Source organism: Aythya marila (genome assembly GCF_965140915.1).
Source record: "Aythya marila genome assembly, chromosome: 1".
NCBI classification, from domain to species: Eukaryota; Metazoa; Chordata; class Aves; order Anseriformes; family Anatidae; genus Aythya; species Aythya marila.
Window position 1 is genome coordinate 91,508,754 of NC_139042.1, and position 22,637 is coordinate 91,531,390.

General features: G+C 41.0%; 1 protein-coding gene across 7 annotated transcripts in view; it reads right to left on the reverse strand.

Moving 5' to 3' along the window:
• Positions 1 to 1,834: 1,834 nt before the first annotated feature.
• The window catches only part of AGPAT3 (1-acylglycerol-3-phosphate O-acyltransferase 3), an 84,639-nt gene continuing 63,836 nt past the window's right edge, over positions 1,835 to 22,637 (reverse strand). For all 7 annotated transcript variants that reach the window (XM_082766365.1, XM_082766364.1, XM_082766366.1 and 4 more), the window contains 8 exons: positions 16,709 to 16,935; positions 11,874 to 12,043; positions 11,533 to 11,694; positions 8,519 to 8,672; positions 7,984 to 8,086; positions 4,965 to 5,040; positions 2,623 to 2,821; positions 1,835 to 2,143 (listed from right to left, as the gene is read on the reverse strand). In XM_082766365.1, the coding sequence (XP_082622491.1) occupies positions 2,055 to 2,143; positions 2,623 to 2,821; positions 4,965 to 5,040; positions 7,984 to 8,086; positions 8,519 to 8,672; positions 11,533 to 11,694; positions 11,874 to 12,043; positions 16,709 to 16,886 (1,131 nt within the window). In that variant the 5' untranslated portion in view covers positions 16,887 to 16,935 and the 3' untranslated portion in view covers positions 1,835 to 2,054. The remainder of the gene's footprint in view (positions 2,144 to 2,622; positions 2,822 to 4,964; positions 5,041 to 7,983; positions 8,087 to 8,518; positions 8,673 to 11,532; positions 11,695 to 11,873; positions 12,044 to 16,708; positions 16,936 to 22,637) is intronic.

Consider the following 22,637-nt stretch of genomic DNA (forward strand, 5'->3'; position numbering starts at 1 on the left):
ATTCTAACCATATTTAAAGACAGAGTACAAAAACACTCAGTAAGGAACACAGAGTCATGGCTAGGATCTGTTCTCCTCAATTCCCAAATCTTATTCCAATTTCCACCACCATGAACAACAGTTTTGTATCCCCTGTCTTAGGGAAGGCTTTTTGTAGGGTAGAAAGATGACACACTAATGCTGGAGATACAGGTACAATGATTCAGTGAGGATGAGTCTCAGGAGACAGACAACACGGGTCATCCTTCAAATCATTCTGTTGGAAAGACCACTAATAAAAATCAAGTGCATGACAGAACAGTGACTAATGATCCACAGTAAAATATTTTTCCAAGTTACAAAATTGCTCTTCTAGACAGAAAAACCTGTGGGAGAAGAGGTTACATTCTAACAGTAAATATGAAAAGAAGGTAGATGATTACCCTTATTGTGATTGCTAGAGCAAAGATGAAAAATAACAATTGGTGCTCTGATAAGATCTGCTGTTTGCAGAAGTGAGATAAATATTCTAAGTGGCAGCTAAAATGGCAGACCTCAAGGGTTGGCTTCTGCCCGCAGCTGTAGGATCTGCAACCCATTTCACCAACATCTGAGTATAGCCAAATGCAGATTTTGGCCTTCAGACAAACATATAGGTAGCTCCCATCTACTCGAGAATAATTCCGCAGCAGCGCATACAGCAGCAATCTGCAAAAATCTTAGAATGTGCGTTTATGAAAAAATAAGAGGTACAGCCATGATTCTGATCTCTATTTTAGTGAAAAAATCCAAAGGACAACAAGCAAAACTAAAGATATTTAAATCCCTGAAGAGACCCCACAGTCATTCTAATGCTTAACAGCACAACTCACCTTGCAATATTCTTCACATTAATATCTATAACACGACCAAGTAGAAAGTGCAGCACACCCTACCATTACAGCACACAGGGTAAGATCCTGGCCCCCACTGGAATCAATGTCAAAACTCCCACCAGAAGTTCAAGAGATACCGGTGTTTGGAATCTGATTGCTACAGACCTCTCCTTTCAGAATGTTTGTAATATACAACATTTTGAAAACTATTGTGCTAGTTTTTTCTGTTATCCCCCAGTTTACTGAGGGATCTTGGTTGAACTGGACTTTGGTGATGACAGACGTGAACAGAAATAAAAGGAAAAAAAAAACATCAGGACAATTGAATAAATTTCCTTCTTTGCACAACTCCAAATCCCACGGTCAAAATTAATTCAGGAAACAAAACAAACGCAAACAGATTCAAAATTACATACATACACAATGTGAAACGGGGCTAACAACACTCAAGACTGAGGTAATACTTAGAAATTAAACAGCCTTGAGCAGTTGGCAGGAGATATGATGATAATTTTATACTCTTTTAATACTAGTGGATCTGTTCTATGTCACGTGCTGATCAGTAACGCCCTGCTTCCAAACTCCATTGTGTTCTCTTGCATTATAGAAGTTTTAAGATGTTGCCTGAAAATAAAACGTATCAGTGTAACATACAAATAGGATTTAATCTGTAGCCATGAAAACACAACCTTTCCAAAGAGACTAATCCAGTGAACATCTATAATTAATTAAAGAATGGTTGTTTTTTCCTGGATCATTAATAAAAAAGTCGAAAATCAACAAACGCTATGTTGGCTTTAGCAAGAGGAAACATTCAATGGCTCCTGTTGTAAAAGTGAGTGTAGTGCTCTTGACAGAAACCAGTGTATTCAGTCATCTGACGATGCACATGGCCATGCCCAATGACCTCTCTTCTCCCCCCACCCCTGGACCCCCAACAAAGCAAGAAAAATTAATTTCCTCCTCCCCCCCACCCCAGATTTTCTCCCATAGTTTGACTACAGTAATCCTTAAACAGGCAGAAAGTTGATGCGTTCTTTTCAGTTGATGCCTCCAAATTCTTCATTCTTGGCTCAAGTTTTATTCATTAATATTAGTCATCAGTTATTAAGAAAAAGATAGTTTCTAAGTGTTTGTTTTTTTAACTGAAGTTAATCAGGTACCATAGTCTGGTTATATGTGCTGAACTGCAGCTGTCAGTTATTCCTTTTTCTTGAATTCTTGGTTGCCGTAGCTGGAGCCTTTTTCTATTTCAGTTACTCCTATCAGTCTACGAACTCCAAAGGAAGCTTTAAAACACAACAGAGAAAAGGGAGACATATTAAAACCAGTTCAAGGATTTAGGAAGTTACATGTAAACACACAAGAAGAGTTATAAGTTATTGAAAGCCTGAAGTCAGTAGCGATTACAAAATGCTGCTTTTCAACTGTGCACTGCATGAAGCTGCATATGAACTTTAATTTTATTTTTAATTTTTTAAGTATCACAAACAAGGTGCACAGTCAGTATTTTCTCCTTCAGGCACCAAAGCAATGGGCTACAAGACCCACTTGCTATTGATTGCTACAGATACTGCCTAAAATATGAAGGCAAATCTGCCTGGATTAATGCTTTTCAAGTGATAAGAATGCTATACAAGATAAAAAGACTACATAATGAGCCCCAAGTACTCTTCTGCATGTCCCATTGATATTTATTAATACGCAGAACTTAAAGCTAACGGATCCTGTTACACATTACTGTACTTAACATCTCTGCTTTTATTACCTGCTCCAACAAATCCCAGGAATGCAAGGATAAGAAGAGGTGATCCACTTGCAAAAACTCCAAAGCCAAATGTGAAGAGAGGCGAGAGGAGAACTGTGGCCCAGAAAAGAAAGTTTAGGAGAGTCCATGGTCTCCTAGGAGGTTTAAACTGCTGGCCAGGAAATACGCCTTCCTGATTATACATCTCTTGCAAAGCATCCTGAGAGAAAGAAGACAGATGAAAAAACGTTCATGATGTTTGCATTAAGCAATCCAAGACTAGTCAACTCCAGAACAACATCAAGGATGTCATCTGTGGTAAATGTCTGTCAAGACTACATGGCATCCATTTCCATCTGCTGTTTTTACATTTTTGCTGTTTGGGCATTTCTGTTGGCTGCCAAGGCTACTGTACTAGTCCTTTGAAGGCCATGTTGGTCACAATAAAAACTGAAACAATATTATCCTTTCCACTACCAAATATCTTCATCTGTTCTCTTAATTTCTTAGGAATTTAGGGCAGTGTCAGGCCAGGGGTCAATTCAGACAATACTTGCCTATTTGCTGGATGGTTTTCTTCCTGTTTTTACTTACTAAATCATGTCAACTTTTCTGGAAGTCACAGCAGAAAAGTGCTACATATACAACTAAAAGAAGGCAAAGCACAAGCTGACCAGCTTAGACAGCACTGTACATAACCACAAAACTTCAACAGAGCAGTTGCATTCTCAACTGAGCCTGCAGACAGATGCAATCACAAAACAACTAACAGGAAGGAGTGGCATGCCCATATTCCCCCTCCAGTTTGTATGACTGCTCTGTGAGATTTCCAAGCCATTACCAAGTTCAGGTTAGGCTATTTCTTTTTTTTTTTTTTTTTTTTCCTCTACTTAAGCTGTTTTCTTTTAACTTCCCTTATGATGGGGCTGAGAAGCTCAAGGCATTTCTTGCCAATAACACAGCCTTTTGAGGACGTACCTATTGTACAGGAGCACTGTACACTGCATCGATTTCAAGGATTCCAGTTACAACATATTGCTCCCACCATAAGATCAATATATACAATACCCATATATATAAATAATACCTCCCCTGACAACACCTCTCGCCGAAGTTGAATGGAGTACAGCAAACATCAGCAAGGAACACCGAGACCTCCATTTGCAAGCACAGCAGAGCACTGTGCCCAAGGAACAGAGCCAAGCAGAGTGGGTGCTCTGGGCTGCACCTGCTTAGCCCTGCATTTACTGCTTAACAAAGAAACTGAGAAAGAAGGGCCCTCAACAACACATCTTGATGTCTGCTCCTCAAACCACACAATTTCAGAAGGAATTCTCACCTCTACGAGTCTCTTCACGAGGGAATTAGATAAAGGCACATACACGATAGCTGGAGACAGGATTCAAGTGTCTTTTTTTTTTTTTTTTTAAGCTCTCTAATTCCGTATTACACTGACTCACAAGCCAGTTTGATAGCCCTGCCAATGGGAGGTGTGGGGCTAGGGGGGCATATGGATGATGGTCGCTACTGCTCTTTGTAAGGTAACTTCTCTCCACTTGAATTGCATAGAGTTTAGGTATTCAAACAAATCAGGTTAAAAAGAACAAAATGAAACTTCCAGACCCTTATAACTTGCTGCCTACATTTTCCCTCACAGAAGAGTAACACATATCAAGATACACATTTGAAGCTCAACAATCTACCAATTAGAGCTGGGCAAAGCAAATTACAGTTCTCTCTTTCTCCCCACAGGACTGTTCAGTCTGCAGTCAAGAAAGTAACCATCTAACAGAATAAAGGAAAAATGAGAGAAACCTTTAAGCCCTCCAAAGGCCCGCTGGCCTTGTGGTACATCAGTCCCTGGCAGCAGATCTCTGGGACTATCTGTACTGTGTCACAGACCACTGCACTGGTATCACATGAAGGCAGGAGGAAAGAAACATGAAAGCAAAGGACAATTACATCAAAGAGCCTCGACTGGCTGCCCCAACATACAGTTCTTGAGTACATAAAAACGTCACAGGGAATATGGAGCTTTTAGAAGTGTATGACAGAGATCTGGAAGATGAAGAACATAAGGAGATGGTAGATTGCTATTAGTCTTCACAACTCAGCCTCAGCTCTGAATCCCATTGTGCTTCCCAGCAATTTGAGGCCTACTCACTAGCCATCCCTCTGTGGCCAAGGGGCTCCCTTACAGCTCATCTGCAATGTTCCTTCCAGCAGTCTGAAGGACGGCTGCCAAATTATTTACAGTATTTTCATCTCTTCTCTCCCCTCAGAGGAATGGTGGGCATTTCTCAGTTCCTTAACACACTTCCCTAGAAGTCCTGAAAGGGAGAAAAGAAAGCAAAGCCATTTACCTTTTCTTGGTAAAGCTTATGAAGCCAGTTTGCAGCTTCCTTTTCATCTTGAGGGATATCTTCCAGAGGAAATCTCCTAGTTTAGTAGAGAGATGAAAAAAAAAAAAGAAAAAGAATTAAGCCAAAATCTAGATGCTTGACTTTAGACCTCTATGAGGGAAGACCTCCCATTTAATAAAGGGCACAAACTAGAAGTAATACTGTCACCAATGGCAGAGCTCTGAAGTGCAGAAGAACTGGGACTTTAATAACCCCTGATCCTCTGCCAAAAACACAGATTCCTAAGTCAAACTGTATCAGCATCCATCAATTTTAGAGCACATTAGTTAAGTAAGCATTTCCTATTAAAATGCTATTGCCCTCTCACTAGAACCACCACTGTTTGATTTCCAATGAGCTCAGAATGAAGCACCCAGAGCTGGAAAAAGTCGAGCAAAAGTGACAAGACCCAGGATAACTGTTTGTTACATTCTGCTAGTGAGGGGAAAAAAATGAAGGAATGAGAGGTGGGTGGTTAAAAATTCACTGTGTACCAACTCTAAGGAAAACACCTTCTACAGAGGCTGCATTTCTTCTCTCTCTCTGCCTCTCTGGCCATACAGGTAGAGACATAGAGTTCTGAATGCACAGGAAAATTATGCCCAGCTCTGGGTACTGACCTGACCTCACTGAGAACAGGCACCTTTTAAGATTCTCTTTCTAGTTGTGAAGAGTCAACTTATTGTCCTGCATTCTTTCACGTTCTGATATGTGAGCATGTTAATGGCATGCCTGTGTTGTCTCCTTTCTCAGTGGCACACAACTCCGCATCCTGGATCAACTCAGAAAGAAGTTGCTTGGTTTGTATAGGGCAGGCACACACACCTCCTACCCTCAAGCTCAAACATTTTGTTAACATTCATACATTGGTATCAGGCCCCTCTTCCAGCACGGCAGGCAGTAAAAACAGAACTATGGCTTTTAGGAGAGCTACAGACACAGTGATCCCACAGACAACTTATCTGGTGTTGTTCAACCAGGGAATATGTTTCCACAGTACAAGTTAAAGCCTTTGAGTCTGCAGCAGCAGAGGGAAGATATTCTAATGCACTTCTAATAGTTTCTGCATCCTATAAACAAATTGAAAACTAGGTTTTACAGATTTCCTTCTAATAACTCTAACAGGAGGAGATGCTCAATTAACATAAACAATGCTCAACAAAAGCTCAGTAAAAAAAAAAGCTCATTTGCTGAAAGCTCTCTGCTAAAATAGTTACTGTACTTACATCACCACTAGAGGGTACTCACAGCAACAACATTTACTAATTTAGCTAATCAGTTTCTCTGGAGCCTGTCAGGAGAAAGACTGGATCATCCCCAGGGAGCTAAGCTTCTTACCTCTACACAGGTAGCTTCATACGCATATATGAAGAACAAGAGCTTACATGCTTCCTTTCTCTACCTAAGCCAAGTCCGCTGGCACATCAAGGACACGTTTAATTTTCAGCAAGAAGACTGTAAAAATAGTTGTTTTTATAATGGTTTCCTCCATGATACAGTGCGGAAGCTTCAGGTATAGAAAAGCATCTTGCGAATGTCGATTCAGTCCACAAACATGTTATAAATCAACATTACCGAACAACATAGTTATTACCTTCTTCAACAGGGTAATTAGCAATTTCACCTGGCAACACTATCTGACAGAATTTTATGAAACCAAATCTCTTCTAAAGACTAATGAAAACATTTCTCTTCTCTCCTCACCAATAGAGGAGAGCAACTTGCATCTCAGTTATAATATCCAAGCCATAGGATATTTAACTGAATAATTTAACTGAATGCAGCTGCTCGGTGTATAACAATCCAGATGTACATCTATGCACGTGCACCCTGGATCTAGGTAAATATGCAACGCACACGTAGCACCAGTATGGAATTAGAGGTGGCAACTACTTTATGTGTTGTTTCACTAACTGGTAAGTCGTCTGCTCACTTCCCTCATCAGGGATGTGTCCTTCCCTTCCCCATTAGGGCTGCAGCACCCTGCCTCCCCTGGGACAGCATTTCTTCCAAAAAAATGGTGCTGTGGTACCTTGAGTGTGAGTCCCTATAAAGTCTTTTGCCTGTGGAAGCTCTGGCATGGCACACTGGCTCTCATTAGGACAATGTACAGAGCCAGTGCTATGCACCTGCAGTGCACACACCCAGGGCCAGAGGTGAACGGAGTAGGGGAAGTAGCAAGTAGTCCTGCTACTTCAAGTACCAGAAGTGAGCTGTCAAAACTGTGGAAAGAACAAGCAGGTCATTTGTCAAGTCCAGACATAAAAGGGAAAGGAGGAAATTCAACAGGAAAACATTGGTAGCTTTTATTATCACACAAAGCTTCTGAAGAAGGCAGCAACAAGGAGAAAGCAAGAAAGAGAAAGCACACGTACATGTGCATGCATGCACATACGTGCTGCATGGAGGTAGGGGTTAACAGTCACTCTTTCAGGCAAAAAGAAGAAGAATGTGAGGAATGTACCACCTCATTCATATATTTGAGTTTCAGCATTATTTACCTTCTAATCTGCTAATCAAGCCATGTGAGAGATGGAGACTAACTGGCACAATAAGGAGCTTTACTCCACTTTCTACAGGAGGCTACTGATGCTGGGCAGGCTATTTATACTATACATATGCTCACAAGGGACTGGGTAGGGCACAGAGCAGTTGCTTTCTGTTCCCATTAGAGAAAAGAAAGGCATATGAGTGCCCTCACCGCACAAAGTTTGGGGAAACCCCAGACAGTACAGTTATACTCAGGCTTAAAAAGTCCGTCCAATGCTCTCTGACTTGCTGGGCAAAATCAGGGGATCTGAAACGTGAAAGTAAACTGAAGCTGGGGTGTGGGCATGGCAAGGAGGTCTCTGTGGTCTGCAGAGAAACTTGAACGACAAAGCAAAGAGGACTACAGCAGAGGATGCTTCCCTGGGAAATCTGAATACACTTCAACACGCCAAAGCATGCATCTTAGGGCTCACCATCATTATATGCTCACCTTACACACATATCTGCTTCATATTTCTTTCCATAAAGAATTCCTAATAGGGACGGATTCTTGTTTCCTCTGAAATTTAGTGTTACATCATACACTGCTGCAACTGTTGCAAAAAAAGAAAGAAAAATGAATGTTATGTCAGCAATTCTAGCAACCACGTTGCCAGCAGCACCCTTGCATTAAACAGCATCAGGGCCTAGCACAAGCCTTGCATTAGTGATGCAGGCAGCAGAGCCCTTCACTATTTTGTGTTACCATGTTTTATTTATTTTTCTCTCTCAGCCACCTGACGTTCCCATCTACGTTGCACATGCGTTACCAAAACACAAGATGACTTGATGAACTAAGCAACAATTACACACTTAAGAAGTTTATTTTTTAGGAGTAGTAAAAGTTATGTGGCATGAATTACAGGTGAATGATTATTACTGCCAACTTGTTAATTGTAATGGAGAAAATGAACAACAGAGTATATATACTACTATGTGCTATACGTTACAATTAATGTGAAGAATGAATAGCAGCTTGCCAGTACCTGTTCCCCTGAGACACTGGACAGCAGTGGTGAAGCCTTTGGTTCTGGGCAATAGGTGGTATTTCAGCTTAGGCAACCCCTTGGATTCAGCTACCTCCATACTGATACGATGCTTGGTCTCTGTAAAACGAGTTCCTTCACAATACAGGAGAAACTAGTAAAATAAAAGGCAAAAACAAGGATATTTTGTGATCACAAGAAAACAAGCAGAATACTTTTTTTTTTTTTTTATAATGTAAACATGAATCCGTGCACACACACGCTTCAGTTACCTAATTTGATCATCAAGTAGGAGGCACAAGTACCACCTCGCTACTCATTCAGCATAGATTATATTTAACTACATTGGAAGCAAATTTAAGGTAACAAAACTCTAAGTAGTTATACCTGAAATATTTATTTATAAAGAAAAAAAATCCATTAAAGATTTAGCTGGCTGGTTATGGACTAATCGACATATCAGGAAAAGTAACCCAATTATCAGTACATGACTACTTTAGAATAAAAAACATTAATCACTAGCTTGCTTGTTTAAAATTTGAACTGTACAACCAGAGCTACTCATCTGAGGACAGACGTGTTTGTCTGAAAGATTTTCTGTTTTTATTTATTTATTTATTTATTTTAACTTGTACCAGTTGTGTTCATAAAAAATGGTACCTTTCTCTAAAGCCTTTATCTTGTTCATCATGTAAGGCATCAATCTGAGTGTAGTATCCTGAGCAACAATTAAAGACTGAAATCCTCCCACCCTGACTTCATGCAGCACAAAGCTATTGATCTGCCCTTCTCTAGCATCTGTATTACATCTGCTCTACTTGTGAGAGACACCGAAGCCAAAAGCCAAGAGCAGACAAACAAAGCCCATCTGAGCACCCTGGGGTGAACTTCTGTTTATCCCTGGTCTTTCTGAAAGGTGGACATCCATTTTTCCTTAGGAACCGTGCAGCTTTCAAACACACAAATCTCTGCATCAAAAGTAGGCAACGGGCACGGCGGGAATATAAGGTTGCTACTGCTCTTTCTCACAGCAGCATCGTACAATGCTGTAACATTGCAGTTCAAAAGAAACCCTTGTTGAGTGAGTCACCATATACCTGCTGTTTGTCAGTGCTGTGGCTGCTTGACTTGTTCCTTCTGTAGTGTATACACAACGTGCATCATAAAAGGTAAATCAAACAAATGTTAAGACTGCAAAGCCACACACGTGGTAGTTGGAACTGCCTGAGCGTGTGACAGCATGGAAGCTGGCCCTGCAATCTTCATTTGGCCCTTAGGCATTGGAACGGGTTGCCCAGGGAAGTGGTGGAGTCACCATCCCTGGAGGTCTTTAAAAGACGTTTAGATGTAGAGCTTAGGGATATGGTTTAGTGGAGGACTGGTTAGCGTTAGGTCAGAGGTTGGACTCAGTGATCTTGGAGGTCTCTTCCAACCTAGATGATTCTGTGAATCCCATTACCAAAACCTGACCAACCACCACAGGCAGTTGGTGAGGACAGCTGAAGGTACAGAGGCCAATGTTGCACACTCAGCCTCTGGTCTTAAATTCAAGTTCTCTTTCTGCTGCACCAAATTCTCCCCTTCTTGTACTCAGTGGTGCAGCAACCCTTCCGAGCCAAGTATAGTGAGCAAGGTACAGACTGCACTGTAAGGCCTGAGTGAAAAAAAACTAACGAAGGAAGGTTGCACAGACGGTGCTAATTGCAACATTTAGAATGCACAAAAAAGTAGGGAATTGATTTATTCAAGTCAATTTTAATCATAATTTAAATTACCAAGCAGGAAGCCTTGATTTAAATAACTACGTTTTGCATTTGCTTTTTTTGTTGTTGTTGTTTTCCCTAGAGATTAGTTCTTGGTTATCAACGATAGAATCATTACAACATACAGACTTGCAACTAAAATGAAGTCTTGCCATATTTTAATTGGTGTATGTATATATATATGTGTGTGTGTGTGTGTGTATTTGTTTAAACACGAATGAGGAGGATATATTTAGTTCATACCCATGTATTCAAGCAATTAAGTAGTTTAAAACACATTGTCCAGATATTTTATTTGTATTTTTTTTGTAATGATAAAAAAACAAATGATCCATTTACTATGTACAAGTTAAGACCTACTATTTCACTATTCATTTTAACAAGCTTTCTTGAGTAGTGAAATTCACTTGAACTGTGCAAAAAGCATCTTAAAATGTTTTATGAGCCAAATATCTCCACATTAAACACACTGCTATAAAAGCTAAACAGTAAACTTATCAAAACATTTGCATTCAAAGCTAAAAGAAGGTTAATAGGTTGATTATACTACTGTATTTCTGCAGTAAAATCTAATAACATTGTACGTAATGAAACATACATGTTCTACCCTTGGCTTCAAATAATGTCAAAATAAAAAGGAGAAGCATAACTGCAAAAGCAGTTGTAATCTTACCATATGTTCTCATAGAGACTTTTCAGGAAACATATCATTTTACAGATCAAAGAACACGCTAACAGAAGAACTTACTACTAAAATTCATGGTCTGTGCATCTACCCCACCCAGATGCACTTGCTCTTCCAGGAAAATTTTTTGCCTACCTCAGAAAAATTTTTTGTTGCCTACATTTTTAGCCTACCTCAGAAGATGTAACTTAAGGTTATATAGATTTAGTAGTCAAATATGAGCTGCTAATTATTATTTTAAAAAGAATAAAAAGCCATACATTTTATCTGAACTTGTTTTTAAGTATTACACAAGCTTGACTTATACATTATAAGCTTCTAAATCATCCGTGCAAGCTTCTGAACTGCTTTCCAAATGCCTTTAATTACCAACAGGAAAACAAAGCAACACTTTATGGGCATATCCCAAAAGACCTCCTGAAACAGAGCACGTTTTCCATGACAGCACATGAGGAACAGAAGGGAGCAGATCTTCTCCTGATACACAAGGCTACTGCACCACAAGAGTGCCACCTTCACCATTGCATTTCCAGCAGTCGATACCAGCAGAGGAACCCAACACTTACCCACATATATTCAGGATAATCAGCCAAACGTTTTAATCCTTCAATAACCGTATCTCTGTCTTCTTCCCATTTCCTTTTGCAGAAAACAATCTCAAGGAAGTACCACGTCCAGCCAATTAGGGGCACATACAGTAGCTCTCTCTTAGCGAGAACTTTGGAACTCTTGGAGAGAAACAAAAACAACAATCCCAAATTGTCATTTGCTGATGTGTATCGAACAAAAGCATTAGGGTTAAGGTGATGGAAAGCTGATGGAGTTTTATCTGGAAAACTCTGTGTGTGTGGGTTTAAAATAGACCCACAGTCCTTCAGATGAAGGGAAAGCTCATGGCACCACGTACCCCTAGTACTCCAAAGCGTTCTGTCATAGTCCAGCCACACAAGAAGTCAATTTCAAAGTTGTGATTCAAGATGATGATGACGTGCTCTTTCCCAAAGGTATTCACAGTAGCCTCGTCGGAGAACAAGGTGCACTCTGTGCCTGACCACCATTCCAGCAGCATTACCAACTCTGACAAACATGGTGAAGACAGATGAGTTAGAGGTGATGCTTACACAAAATGTTCAGCATTTAGTCTCTGGCCCCATTCAGTACCTGGACTCTTCTGGCTCCTGACGACACTGTCGTCATCTCAACCCAGTCCAGTAGGGATTAAATGACAGCTTGTACAGGTATAGACCAAATCACAACGCTATCCTTAAGCAGCATTTAGGGAACTAGATATATGCTTTAGGAATACTTTAACAAGTTTTTATGGTGCCAAGTTTGGGCACTGTAGTATGAATGTGGAATTTCATGATAAACAGAAAAAATACCCCAAACTTTATACCTGAACACAAGACAGTTGAGCTGTTGATTGCTCCACTAAATGAGTGCACTTTCCCCCAGGTGGAATACAAATTATGCTGCCTAATGCTTTTACTCAACATGAAACAAGCTTTATGGAGGTAAACAGACCAATAACGGGCTCTTAAGTGCATACGGTGTCACAGACCTTCCGCAAGACTTTTTAATATTAGGACTTTTATCATTCTATGTTATGGTCGTCAGAGTCAGAAGCACCAGAGAATCAAGCTATTTTATCAAAATACCCATGCAAAGCCAGGAATAGTAAATTGTTTCTTTCTTGCACAGTGAAGAATGAGCCCTTTTCCCTGTCTTCTCCAACTTTTCAATATTCCAGTGTCTCTCTTACTCCACTGTACATTTCCTTCATTATCCACATTTTTTCATTTTCCACCTCCATCTGTTTCATCTTAAAAGGACCCTCCATTTAAATTCATCACACATTCAGTGTAGTTGCTATGGTTAGCCTATTTGTCTCATTTCAGTGCAACGAGGCAGATGGAAAGTATTGCTGGTATCATGGGACATCTATAAAAAGTATGAGAATAGTTCATTCTCCCAGTAGGAAGATTTGCTTCCATGCAAACTGTAGTCATTGGTATGTTCTCATTTCAGTTAGTTATGGATGTAATCAAAATTTGGTAGCACAACGACAGCAGTTAAAAATTCCAGCTTTTCTGATATTATTACGATAAATATGCGGGGCCTAGATACACAAAACTGGAAGGAGACCTCTCAGTTCTCTACATCTACACAGTTCTGCCACCCTGTACACTCCAGCCTGGTTTTGTAAAATGGAGTGGTGCCTTCCTGCATAAGGGCTTCTGATCAGTGAGCACACAATTCACAGTATTCTACCTCAGCTGCCAAGTAAGAGTGGGTCAGTCCAAATTTGCACCACATCAATAAGAAGGCAAACACACTATCTAGGTGAGTAGTAGGGAAAATGATCCTAACTTGCCAAAGCTACGTAGCTTCTTTAGAATTAGTTATTCAGATTGTATTCCTTGTGTGACCGCTTATCTGCCAGGGTATTCTCCTGTAACATTTTCAAGACTTGCTCACTTGGACGCATGGCAAATTTATACGATTTGCTGATTGAGAGTATAACCCTGGTTGACTGGAATTACAGCAGAGAAAAGAAAAATTTATACCAACTAGAAGTTATTATTATTATTATTTTTACAGCTTTGTCTCCTTGGGGAATGATGTGATGGCTTACCTTTCTTGCTCTGATTATGCTGGCTTAGTGCAAGGGGAAAGAGGACAGCAAGAATGCCATCAGTTTAGAGCTGTGCTCTTCCAGGTAGGTGTTCAGGAGAATTGAGTAGTGGCACCAAACAGTATAATACTCCAAGCACTTTCCCCTTCTAAACACCTACAGTATGTGCTACAGACAATTCATTTTCTTATAAAAAATAAAGTAAAATGGGTCTGTTTTTTTTCCTCAAGATGAGGTGAAAATTCTGCAGAGGCAGGTGTCGATTTTCTGCAAGGTATTCCTTGCACTATGCATTCCAAAATAGTAGAGAAAGCTTTGCTTAGAGATCTCAGAGTTCACACTGAAATAGGCGGGTTGATGAGCCAGTGAATTAAATATAAGGAAACAGATTGTCCTTTGCAAGTGTACTCATAAATGATGTAGTTATTATAACAAGGAGTGGGTTCATTTCCCTTTTTTTTTTTTTTTTTTTTGGTGTGTGTGTGCGGGGAGGGAGGTGTGGGGGAAGTGTAACAGATATTTCATGTGTACTGATCCTGTCACTAATACAGCAAGCCTCTATTTCTAAGCCAAGAGAAGGTAAGACATGCAACATTTGGGATGCTCCATGTAGCTGCCACTGAGAACTTTACTACAGCAAAATCCCTTCTTGCCATCTGGATTCCAACACACCAAAGCAAGTGGTTTTATGACTTCACAAGCCATCCAGAAAGAAAATAAACAAGAGGCACAATGCATCTCTTGGCTTCAAGTACTAAAATTTGAGAGACTGTTTTTGGAACTGGACTAAACACACTGCTATCCAAAGGCATGAGTCATCTGAAAAGAGTTGACAAAAGAAAACTTGGAATACAGACTACCCTTCATGAATTAAATATGCAATGAAGCATTTACTTTTAGCCCAGAGTCTGACAAAAATCCCCGGCACCAATTTACTCCAGGAAGGCCCTGGCAGGAAGGACAGGGAGGAGGGGATGCCACCTTGCTAACAGACTGAAGTTTGAGCTCACTAGTCTGACTTGTCCTTAAATATCTCAATCACAGCCCCTCCAGATGACTTATTTCAGTGCTTCACTATTTCTTAGAAAGCTTTCAAGTCCAACACATCTCTCTCTTGCTATCTCTCCCCAAATGTCTGCCATGGACACTGGGTAGAGTCTATCTCCTTCCCCTTTTGAAGCCACATTTTAGCAGTTAAGAAGAAATACAGTAATAGAGCCTTGTTTTCAGTGGACACACACACACACACAACCACCTATGTATCTACTCTTGCACACCATTCCTTTGCCAGACTGGCAGAGCAATTTCTGTGGAAGACAGCTACCATAAGGAGAGCTCCTACATGAAAACTCTCAGCCTCAACCCAAACAGTTTGGAGTGAGTGACCAAACCGTAGCATCTAGAATAGAACACCAAGCTGTAGGTTCACTGCCAAAAGCCTTCCCTGTAACAGAACACATTTCATTACGATGGCAACATTTGAACTGCTACACTTACACCACTTATTTCATTATAAATCACAATTGAAGTGCACGTTCTGCCAGCTCTTCCGCTACAGGCCATCAGCCCTCTGCAATCCCATGTAACATTTACATTAATTTTCATAGTTTAATTTCTCACTTGTTTAATTTTTAATAGGCTGCACACGAGGGGTTATCCTAGGTGCAATCCAATTATCTACTCAACTTCTCCAAACCTTTTTGAACAAGTGTAGGGTATTTTCAGTGTATACAAAGTATAGATAACAGTATTTAAAACTTGCTTTTTCCACACACAATGCTAACTTGCAGAAATCAAGGGTGTGAATCTATAAGCCTTACAGGCACAAGCAGCTCACATCCTCTGAAAAAAAAACAGACGACTTGTGCAGCAATAGTTTGCAAGATGAGATCAGGTTCTAAGTTATTAAAAAGCACAAAGAAATTCTTACAAGCAAAACAAAATCCCATACACCCCCATCTCATGCCCCAAGCTAATTTTGAAGCTTCTGTCTGTATTTTTTTCCATTACAATACCTTTTTCTCCTGACAGTTTGCCTGACGCTCTACTTAATTTCACTTCTCCTGTGCTGCTTAGACAGCAGTCTAAATAGGTGGAACAAAAAGCACAGGAAGGACAAAGACAAAAAACTTAAAAAGCAACCAAACTAGATACTTTGGAGCATTTTTATTGGTAATACTTCACATTGATGACTTAAATGTGGGTGCCTGTCAGTGGACTGCTCAATTGTAATTTAAGTACTCGTTCAGGTGACTCATTTATCCAAAGTGGGAGTTGGATGCTGAGCACTAATGTAAGTGGCCATGCATACTGGAAGAAGATGGAGAATGGAAATGTATAAATGCATTGGATGATTCACTCCTGAAATAGGGAGTGACATTTGGACTAAGGAGCCTTCTAAATGTTCATTTCAGAAATCTACTGTCCTGTTAAGCTGTACGAGGAAAAAGAAAACCATCCACAGGGACGAAGTTTTGCAAAAGTCTTAAAATGGGAAAGCAAAGCAGCTGAACTCACTGCAGAGCTCTCCCAGAGGCAGAAGATGAAAACTGTTTACAAGAAGAGACATAGGTGTCATAGATGAATACTGCAGGGCATAAGAGGACTCTGCAGTTGTCATACAGCCCAGCTACAAAGGCATTTACACTAGATATTTAAGACAGATATCTGTCCTTGCAGATCACACAGTCAACTTGTGCCCCTAAGCAAGTGGTCAACAAAGCACCTACACCAAATACCTGAAGCAGTCTCCGAATTCCCCTTTCTCCCATCGCTCAGCAGAGTCTCTGATGCAGGACAATGATGGTATTGATCGGCAGTTTCCCACCAAGCAAGGTAGGGTCAGGGTAGCAAGGAGCTTACCTTTCCACTCCTTTTATAGGACAGAGTGACAGTATGCCTCAGTCATTTGACTCCCGTATGTTTTCTCAAAACTTAAAAAACATGTCTGCTCTGAGTTGCTCTGAAAGAGTCTACTTACAACTTAACAGTTCTCTCTGTTGTGTGTGCATATACATGCATGTGTTTCTTCCTTAAATTAATGAAGAGCAATCAAAGACACCCCCCTTCCCACCCCCAGACCTCAGGTCTCCTTCAAGCATACTCACGGCTCCAAAGCGAATAGGCAAGGCGACAGTTTACTCGTCGATAAAACTGCTTGTTTATGGGCCAGAGGACTAGCGTGCATAGTTGAATGAAGTTAATGATCAGTCCACTCACAACAAAGACGAACCCAATGAGGAGGTGAACGATGAACTGGGTCTTCAGAAAGGCAATGAAGCCCATGATAACCACTCAGAAGCGTGTGCAAGGGCCGTCACTCAGAATAATTGTCCTGAAAGAGAAAAGAAAGCATCTAATTGAGCCTGGATTTACAAACCCTGAGGAAGGGGAAAATGGGAGCACTGTAACAAACAGTCTGTGCAACTCCAGCAACAGAAACCCAGCCCTATAAACCTCCCCTCCGAGCCTGCCTCATTCAGGTCTTCACACAACAAATTGGAAGTGATTTGCACCATCAGCAAATGTTAAAGTAAATCTTTATTTCCAATTTACAGCCCACTAACAAGATTATTGTTAGCTGAAGACGAATCTCACACCTCTTTTCGGACAAAGATCATAAAACTGGACTTAACGCTGGGAGAAACACAAAGATCCATGCTCACAGTGAACCAGATGAGCCACCACCAGCCAGCAAGCTGGACTGCAATCACTGTGCCCTCCTTGAACTGCAACAGGAGCCTCATCCCCCCTGCACCCAATAAACATGGGTTTATTGGTATGCTGAGTCTCCAGGGCCCTGTAGATGAACTGATGCCCTCCTGGCCTGCCTCCAACACCAGCACTCTGTGCACACTTCTTATGAACAAGCATGGAGTGAGGGCTGCTGGGCTTCAGCAGCTTTGTTTTGCACATGCTTTGATTAGAACAGCAGTGAAGCCCATCTGCAGAGCAGGTTCTCCACCCCGCAGCATGTTTCATGATGAAAAGAGCAGGGCTGGTCATTAGAGCAGCCACCTGGCAAGCTACATGATGGAAAAAGAAGTTCTGTATTACCACATTCGCAAACCATGCCAGAGCAAGTTTAGTAACTTCTCATTTTGTCAAGCCACAGTTCCACAATCAGATATACCAGTCAGTACAGGGGAAAAAAAAAAAGTAAAATAATAAAAAATCCTTAGGCTAAGTAGCAATATAAACTCAATCTTGGAAGAGCTTTGGCACAGAAAATTACCTCCCTTGAATTAGCCAGAGCATTAACTCAGGCACAGACCTCATACCTACACCTGATGCAGAAAGCTGGGTGACATGTGAACCAGCACAAAGTCAAGGTATCTTAGACAAGTATGATCCAACGCAAATCCCACCAGCACAAATGTAACCCAACAAAATGTTTTAAACAAGCCACCTGACTGAGTTTATTCCGAAACCAAGCTATCTGGCACTGTTGGGTACTAGAAGCCCTTTAATGAGGCCAGCCAGGCTGTCAAACCACATCCTTTATGTCTCACCCAAAAAGTGAAGGCATGACCCTCATTTTCTACTTCAGCCAAAGTTTGCTGAAAGTATTCATGTTATGTCTCCCTGAGTGCTGCAAATGACCAGAACCACCAGTAGATGGTAATAAGCACACTTGACAAGTTAAGCATCCAAAAGTGATACAGAAGTTCCCAGAGCCTGAAAATAAAGTACCTGCCAGCTGTCAGGAGCCAGATGCCACCTGCTTACATGATGGTGCTATTTATAAAACTCAACAGCAATTTTACTTAGCTTGTTTTCTTACTGTCTCTTCTACACCTCAGTTAGTGCCTTTCATGCAGTGTCTAGTTTTTTCACAATTAAAGTCTGTTTGCATCATTTGTAATCTAGCCACTTCAGAAGTACATTACAGAGGAGGAAAATCTGTTTCAATATAGCAACTATTGTGCCTACCACAGAAAGCAAAGCAAGTTGAATAAGCTGATACTGAAGCTTAGGATGAATAATCTAAATTCTCCCAGTGTTTTCCTATAAGAATGGAAGGAACATTTCTTCCATGAGAATCAGCTAGGCAGGAAAAGGCCTTCAAGGTCATGTCCAATGACCAACGTGACCTACTGAGTCCCATCACTAAACCACATCTTTTAGGGCCACATCTCTTAAATACCCCCAGGAATGGTGACTCCACCGTTCCCCTGGACAGCCCACTCCAGTGCTTGGCCACCATCTCTGTGAGGAAATTCCTTCTACATCCAATCTAAAACACCCCAACCCCCAGTCCAACCAAGCCTGAAGAGAACAGTTCCCCCCACACAGCTATTTCTTTGCTGGTGCCTGTGCCTGTCACGGGCGTCACAGTTCTTACCACCTTTCAAGGCACAGCTTGGCCCCTTTCAGGTAAGGGCCAAAGTGCATGCAAACAGCGGGGAGAACAAGAAAATTTCAAGAATTATCCTCAAATAAAATCATTTGGCTGTACTTCCACAGACTCTTTGCTTTGAGGAGTCTGGAGCATGCTGGTGGTTGTACTTTAAACTGAGGATGTGGCTGCGTTAGATCCAAAAAGACACAACACGTTTTACCCAAGGGGAAGCTGGAGACACCATCTCGTGTTGCTTCTCTAGCTTTCTGCGTATGGAAGTAGGATTTACATCACCCTTGTGCTCTGGGCATTGCCTCACTCTGGCAGGACTCCAGAGCTGTGTGGCTCTGCCTGGGGACACGGCCTGGCTGCCTCAGCCCACACCCCTGGGCACGTGGGGACTGCAGGCCTCAGCGGTGCTGCAGCCCCAAAAGAGCTGGTGTCCCTCTGGCGAGTCACTCATTTAACAGCACTCGATTTTCTAAGATATCTATGAAGTTAATCTTAACCCAGGATTTCTTTATTTTTCTGCGTTCCTGACCACGTAAGACAGAGAGGCGGTTCAGGGCAGACCAACAGGCAAAGGACAGTCAGGTCAGAAGCTGTTTTACTGAATCCCAGAGACAGGCAGGGAAGAGGATGGGGAAAGCACCATTTGCTGGAACAAGGAGCATTTATACCATTCTCTGCTAAAGAGCTGAGTCTTGAGGCTCCTCATTCACATGAATTTGCTGGCATCTATAAGATGCAAAGTGCCTCTCAGAAAAAAATATCATCTTTCTCCTTTACCCAGCCTTCTACGTTCATGAATATCGTAATGATTAACCTGCTCTGAGACCTCCACCTCTCTGTTAAACGTGGTTGAAGTTGGCCACCTAGTTCAAAAGCCATGAGAAAGGAGAATGGCAGAGACAGCAAGAGTGCATCAGCCCAATTTCATTAAGAAGTCAGCTTAAAAGACAGATGCAGTATACTCACTAATCACGTTACAGCCATTTCAAGAAATATGAGTTTCTCTGTGAACTCAGAAGTGAAAATTAAGCCATTAATCATTCTATATGTACAGTATTTCCAGTTTTAACTCCAGGCTTTAATTCATTTATTGCTGCCATGTTGTACAACCCTCTGAAATTCATAAGGTATACATGAATATGAGCGTGAAATTAGGAACTGGCCCACCAGTTCTAATACTCCAGCCCAGTGAGAATTCCCATGCCTGACACCAGAAGCTGCTGCAGCCAGTCCTCACATCTTTGGCCATTTGTCTTCAGTTTTCTGAGCAAGCTCTGTTTCTATTCTTCAGCTGCTTCTGCTCTACTGTACCATATTTATCTCCACTTATGAAACTAATTACTGACATCCTTTGCTCTGAATATGTTGCTCCCACCCTGAATTCTAGTATTTTACCTACCTCCCATTTTTGCTAGTTGAGAAATCACACAAAACCCCGTGATACTGAATTCTGCCATTTGCTCTTGTATTTCTCACGCTGAGTTTTGTAAGCCTCCTTGATGTTTGTATCAACTTGGCAAAAGCTCTCTATGAAGAAAAGCTTATAACTTTGCGAGTGAAAAGCGGTACAAAAGGCACTTTGTTGGCCATATCTCATCGACAGCATCCCCACCATTTTTTTCAGAATTCCACAAATTCTGGTTATTGAAAACACCCAAGGAGAATTAAAAAGCTATTTTTTGTTCAAAGTGAGGATGATTTGTTCCATGAGCTGCTTTGTGTGGATAAGCGGGACAGGTATGAATAGCAGCAGCCAGGGGTTGATGAAAACTTCTTTCAGTACACTTTCTGCTTTCCAGTTTCCTCTAGTGACTCACTTTGCTTTTACAGCCAGCTATGAAAATTAGTACCATAAAGCATCCTTTCCCTTACCTCCCTTTACAAGACGAGAAAATCCATGGGTAGTAATCAGCTAACAGTCAAGGCAGAGATGTGACGGAAAGCATATAACGCCACTGCCTGGCCCTGTTTGGTGGATAAATTGAAGTAAAGGTCCCAGTCTCATCAACCTCACATCTCTCAGAGGCACTACATTGCCATAGGGGCAGTGAATTATTGTCCTGGACATTTCTGGGACACACCATGCAAGAACATGCCAGTTATTTAATGAGTTGTGTTGAATGCTTACAAGTTACTTCCTCAGTTACCTCTACGAAAAACTTTTCCCTTGCATCTTATACAATGCTCTTCTAGCTAAAAGCCAAAAGAGCACTGGCTATCCAGCTTTTGAAGGTGTAATGATACAATCACAGCAAACACTCCTCCTGTAAGAAAATGCTCAGGAAGAAAGTAAGTAATCAATAGTCTTCCTCTTCACCCACTGTACCACATTTCCTTCCAAGATAAGGAATTTGGGAGCCTGACCCACACGATGCAGAAGAATTACAGAACCAAAGGACAGTAATTACCCAGGGTTTTGCACCAGACTTCAACACAGCAATCTGAGGCTCCTGCCCACTCTGCCATGTCACCACTAAAAGCAGTCTCCCCTCAGGCCTGATTTATTTTAGAAGTGCAGTTTTGTAAGAACCACTGGCAACAAGAGCTGTGTAAGTAGCTAGAAAACACAGCTTAGATAACAGCAGTTAGTCAGTAAAACTGGAAAGTGAAAGGAAATAACGGGTAAAAATAGTTTTGGTATCCATTTGAACAGCCTATACTCAGGATTCTCCAGATATACCATAAAATAATAGACAACTACTCAACCACATCCCAGACGGCATGACAGACTGTCTGCCATAGACCTAGCATTTAAAACGTAAGCACGGCAGAAAGATCATCTTAGTTTCTGATACAATATAGATTTAATTTCTCTGCGCATCCCTCAATGAGATGAAAGGCTAGTTCAGAGTTCATTAAAAAATCCTGCTTGTCATGAATTTTCCAAACCAAGGTGTATGGAAAAGAACATTAAGCCAAACTCAGGTCACAAAAATGCAAGTTTGTTTCCAAGCTGGGAGAATTACGAATATGATCTTAAATAGGAAAAAAAAAAAAAAAAAAAGTTGCTGAATTACCATTGTGAGAATTTATTCCTTGAAATGTTGTCATTCTTGGCTTTGAAACAGCATGATAGTTTGTAGAAAAGGTTAAGAGTGAAAGATTATCTCCACTATCTGTCTCAAATACGTTCAATTTATCTGTCTAGATCTACAAACCACTAAACCACAGAAACTTCCAGTATTGTCAATAGGTTTGGCTCAGTATCTTTAGAGATTTTTGATGAATTTATTGATGAGATTAGTCTATTTACAGCAAATAGGAATACCTTTGCTTGACTCATCATCCTAATGAGATGCTAGTACATCAAGGTTAAAAAAAAAAAAAAAAAAAAAAAAAGCTGTGTACATTGCTCTGACATTCATCATCATTTAATAGGCGTGCAGACTGAAGAAATTACCTGGAGAAATTACCCGTAGCGGAAGAACATGAAATAAAGCGTAGCAGACAACTCTAGGCACGATGTGATGGTCACTCTGGAGAGCAGCAGTCAGAGCAATAAAGCTTTTTGTAAACATAAGAAACTCTTACAAGATCGGAAAGCAAGCCACGTGAGGGACTCACACCCTCAGCAGAAACACCAGTCCCTGCTCTTGCCTCCTCTACTCTTTGCAGCTCTTATATTATTACAAGACTATGAGTTTACTGACTATGCTTCAGGAGAGAGTAGGCTACGAAATAAA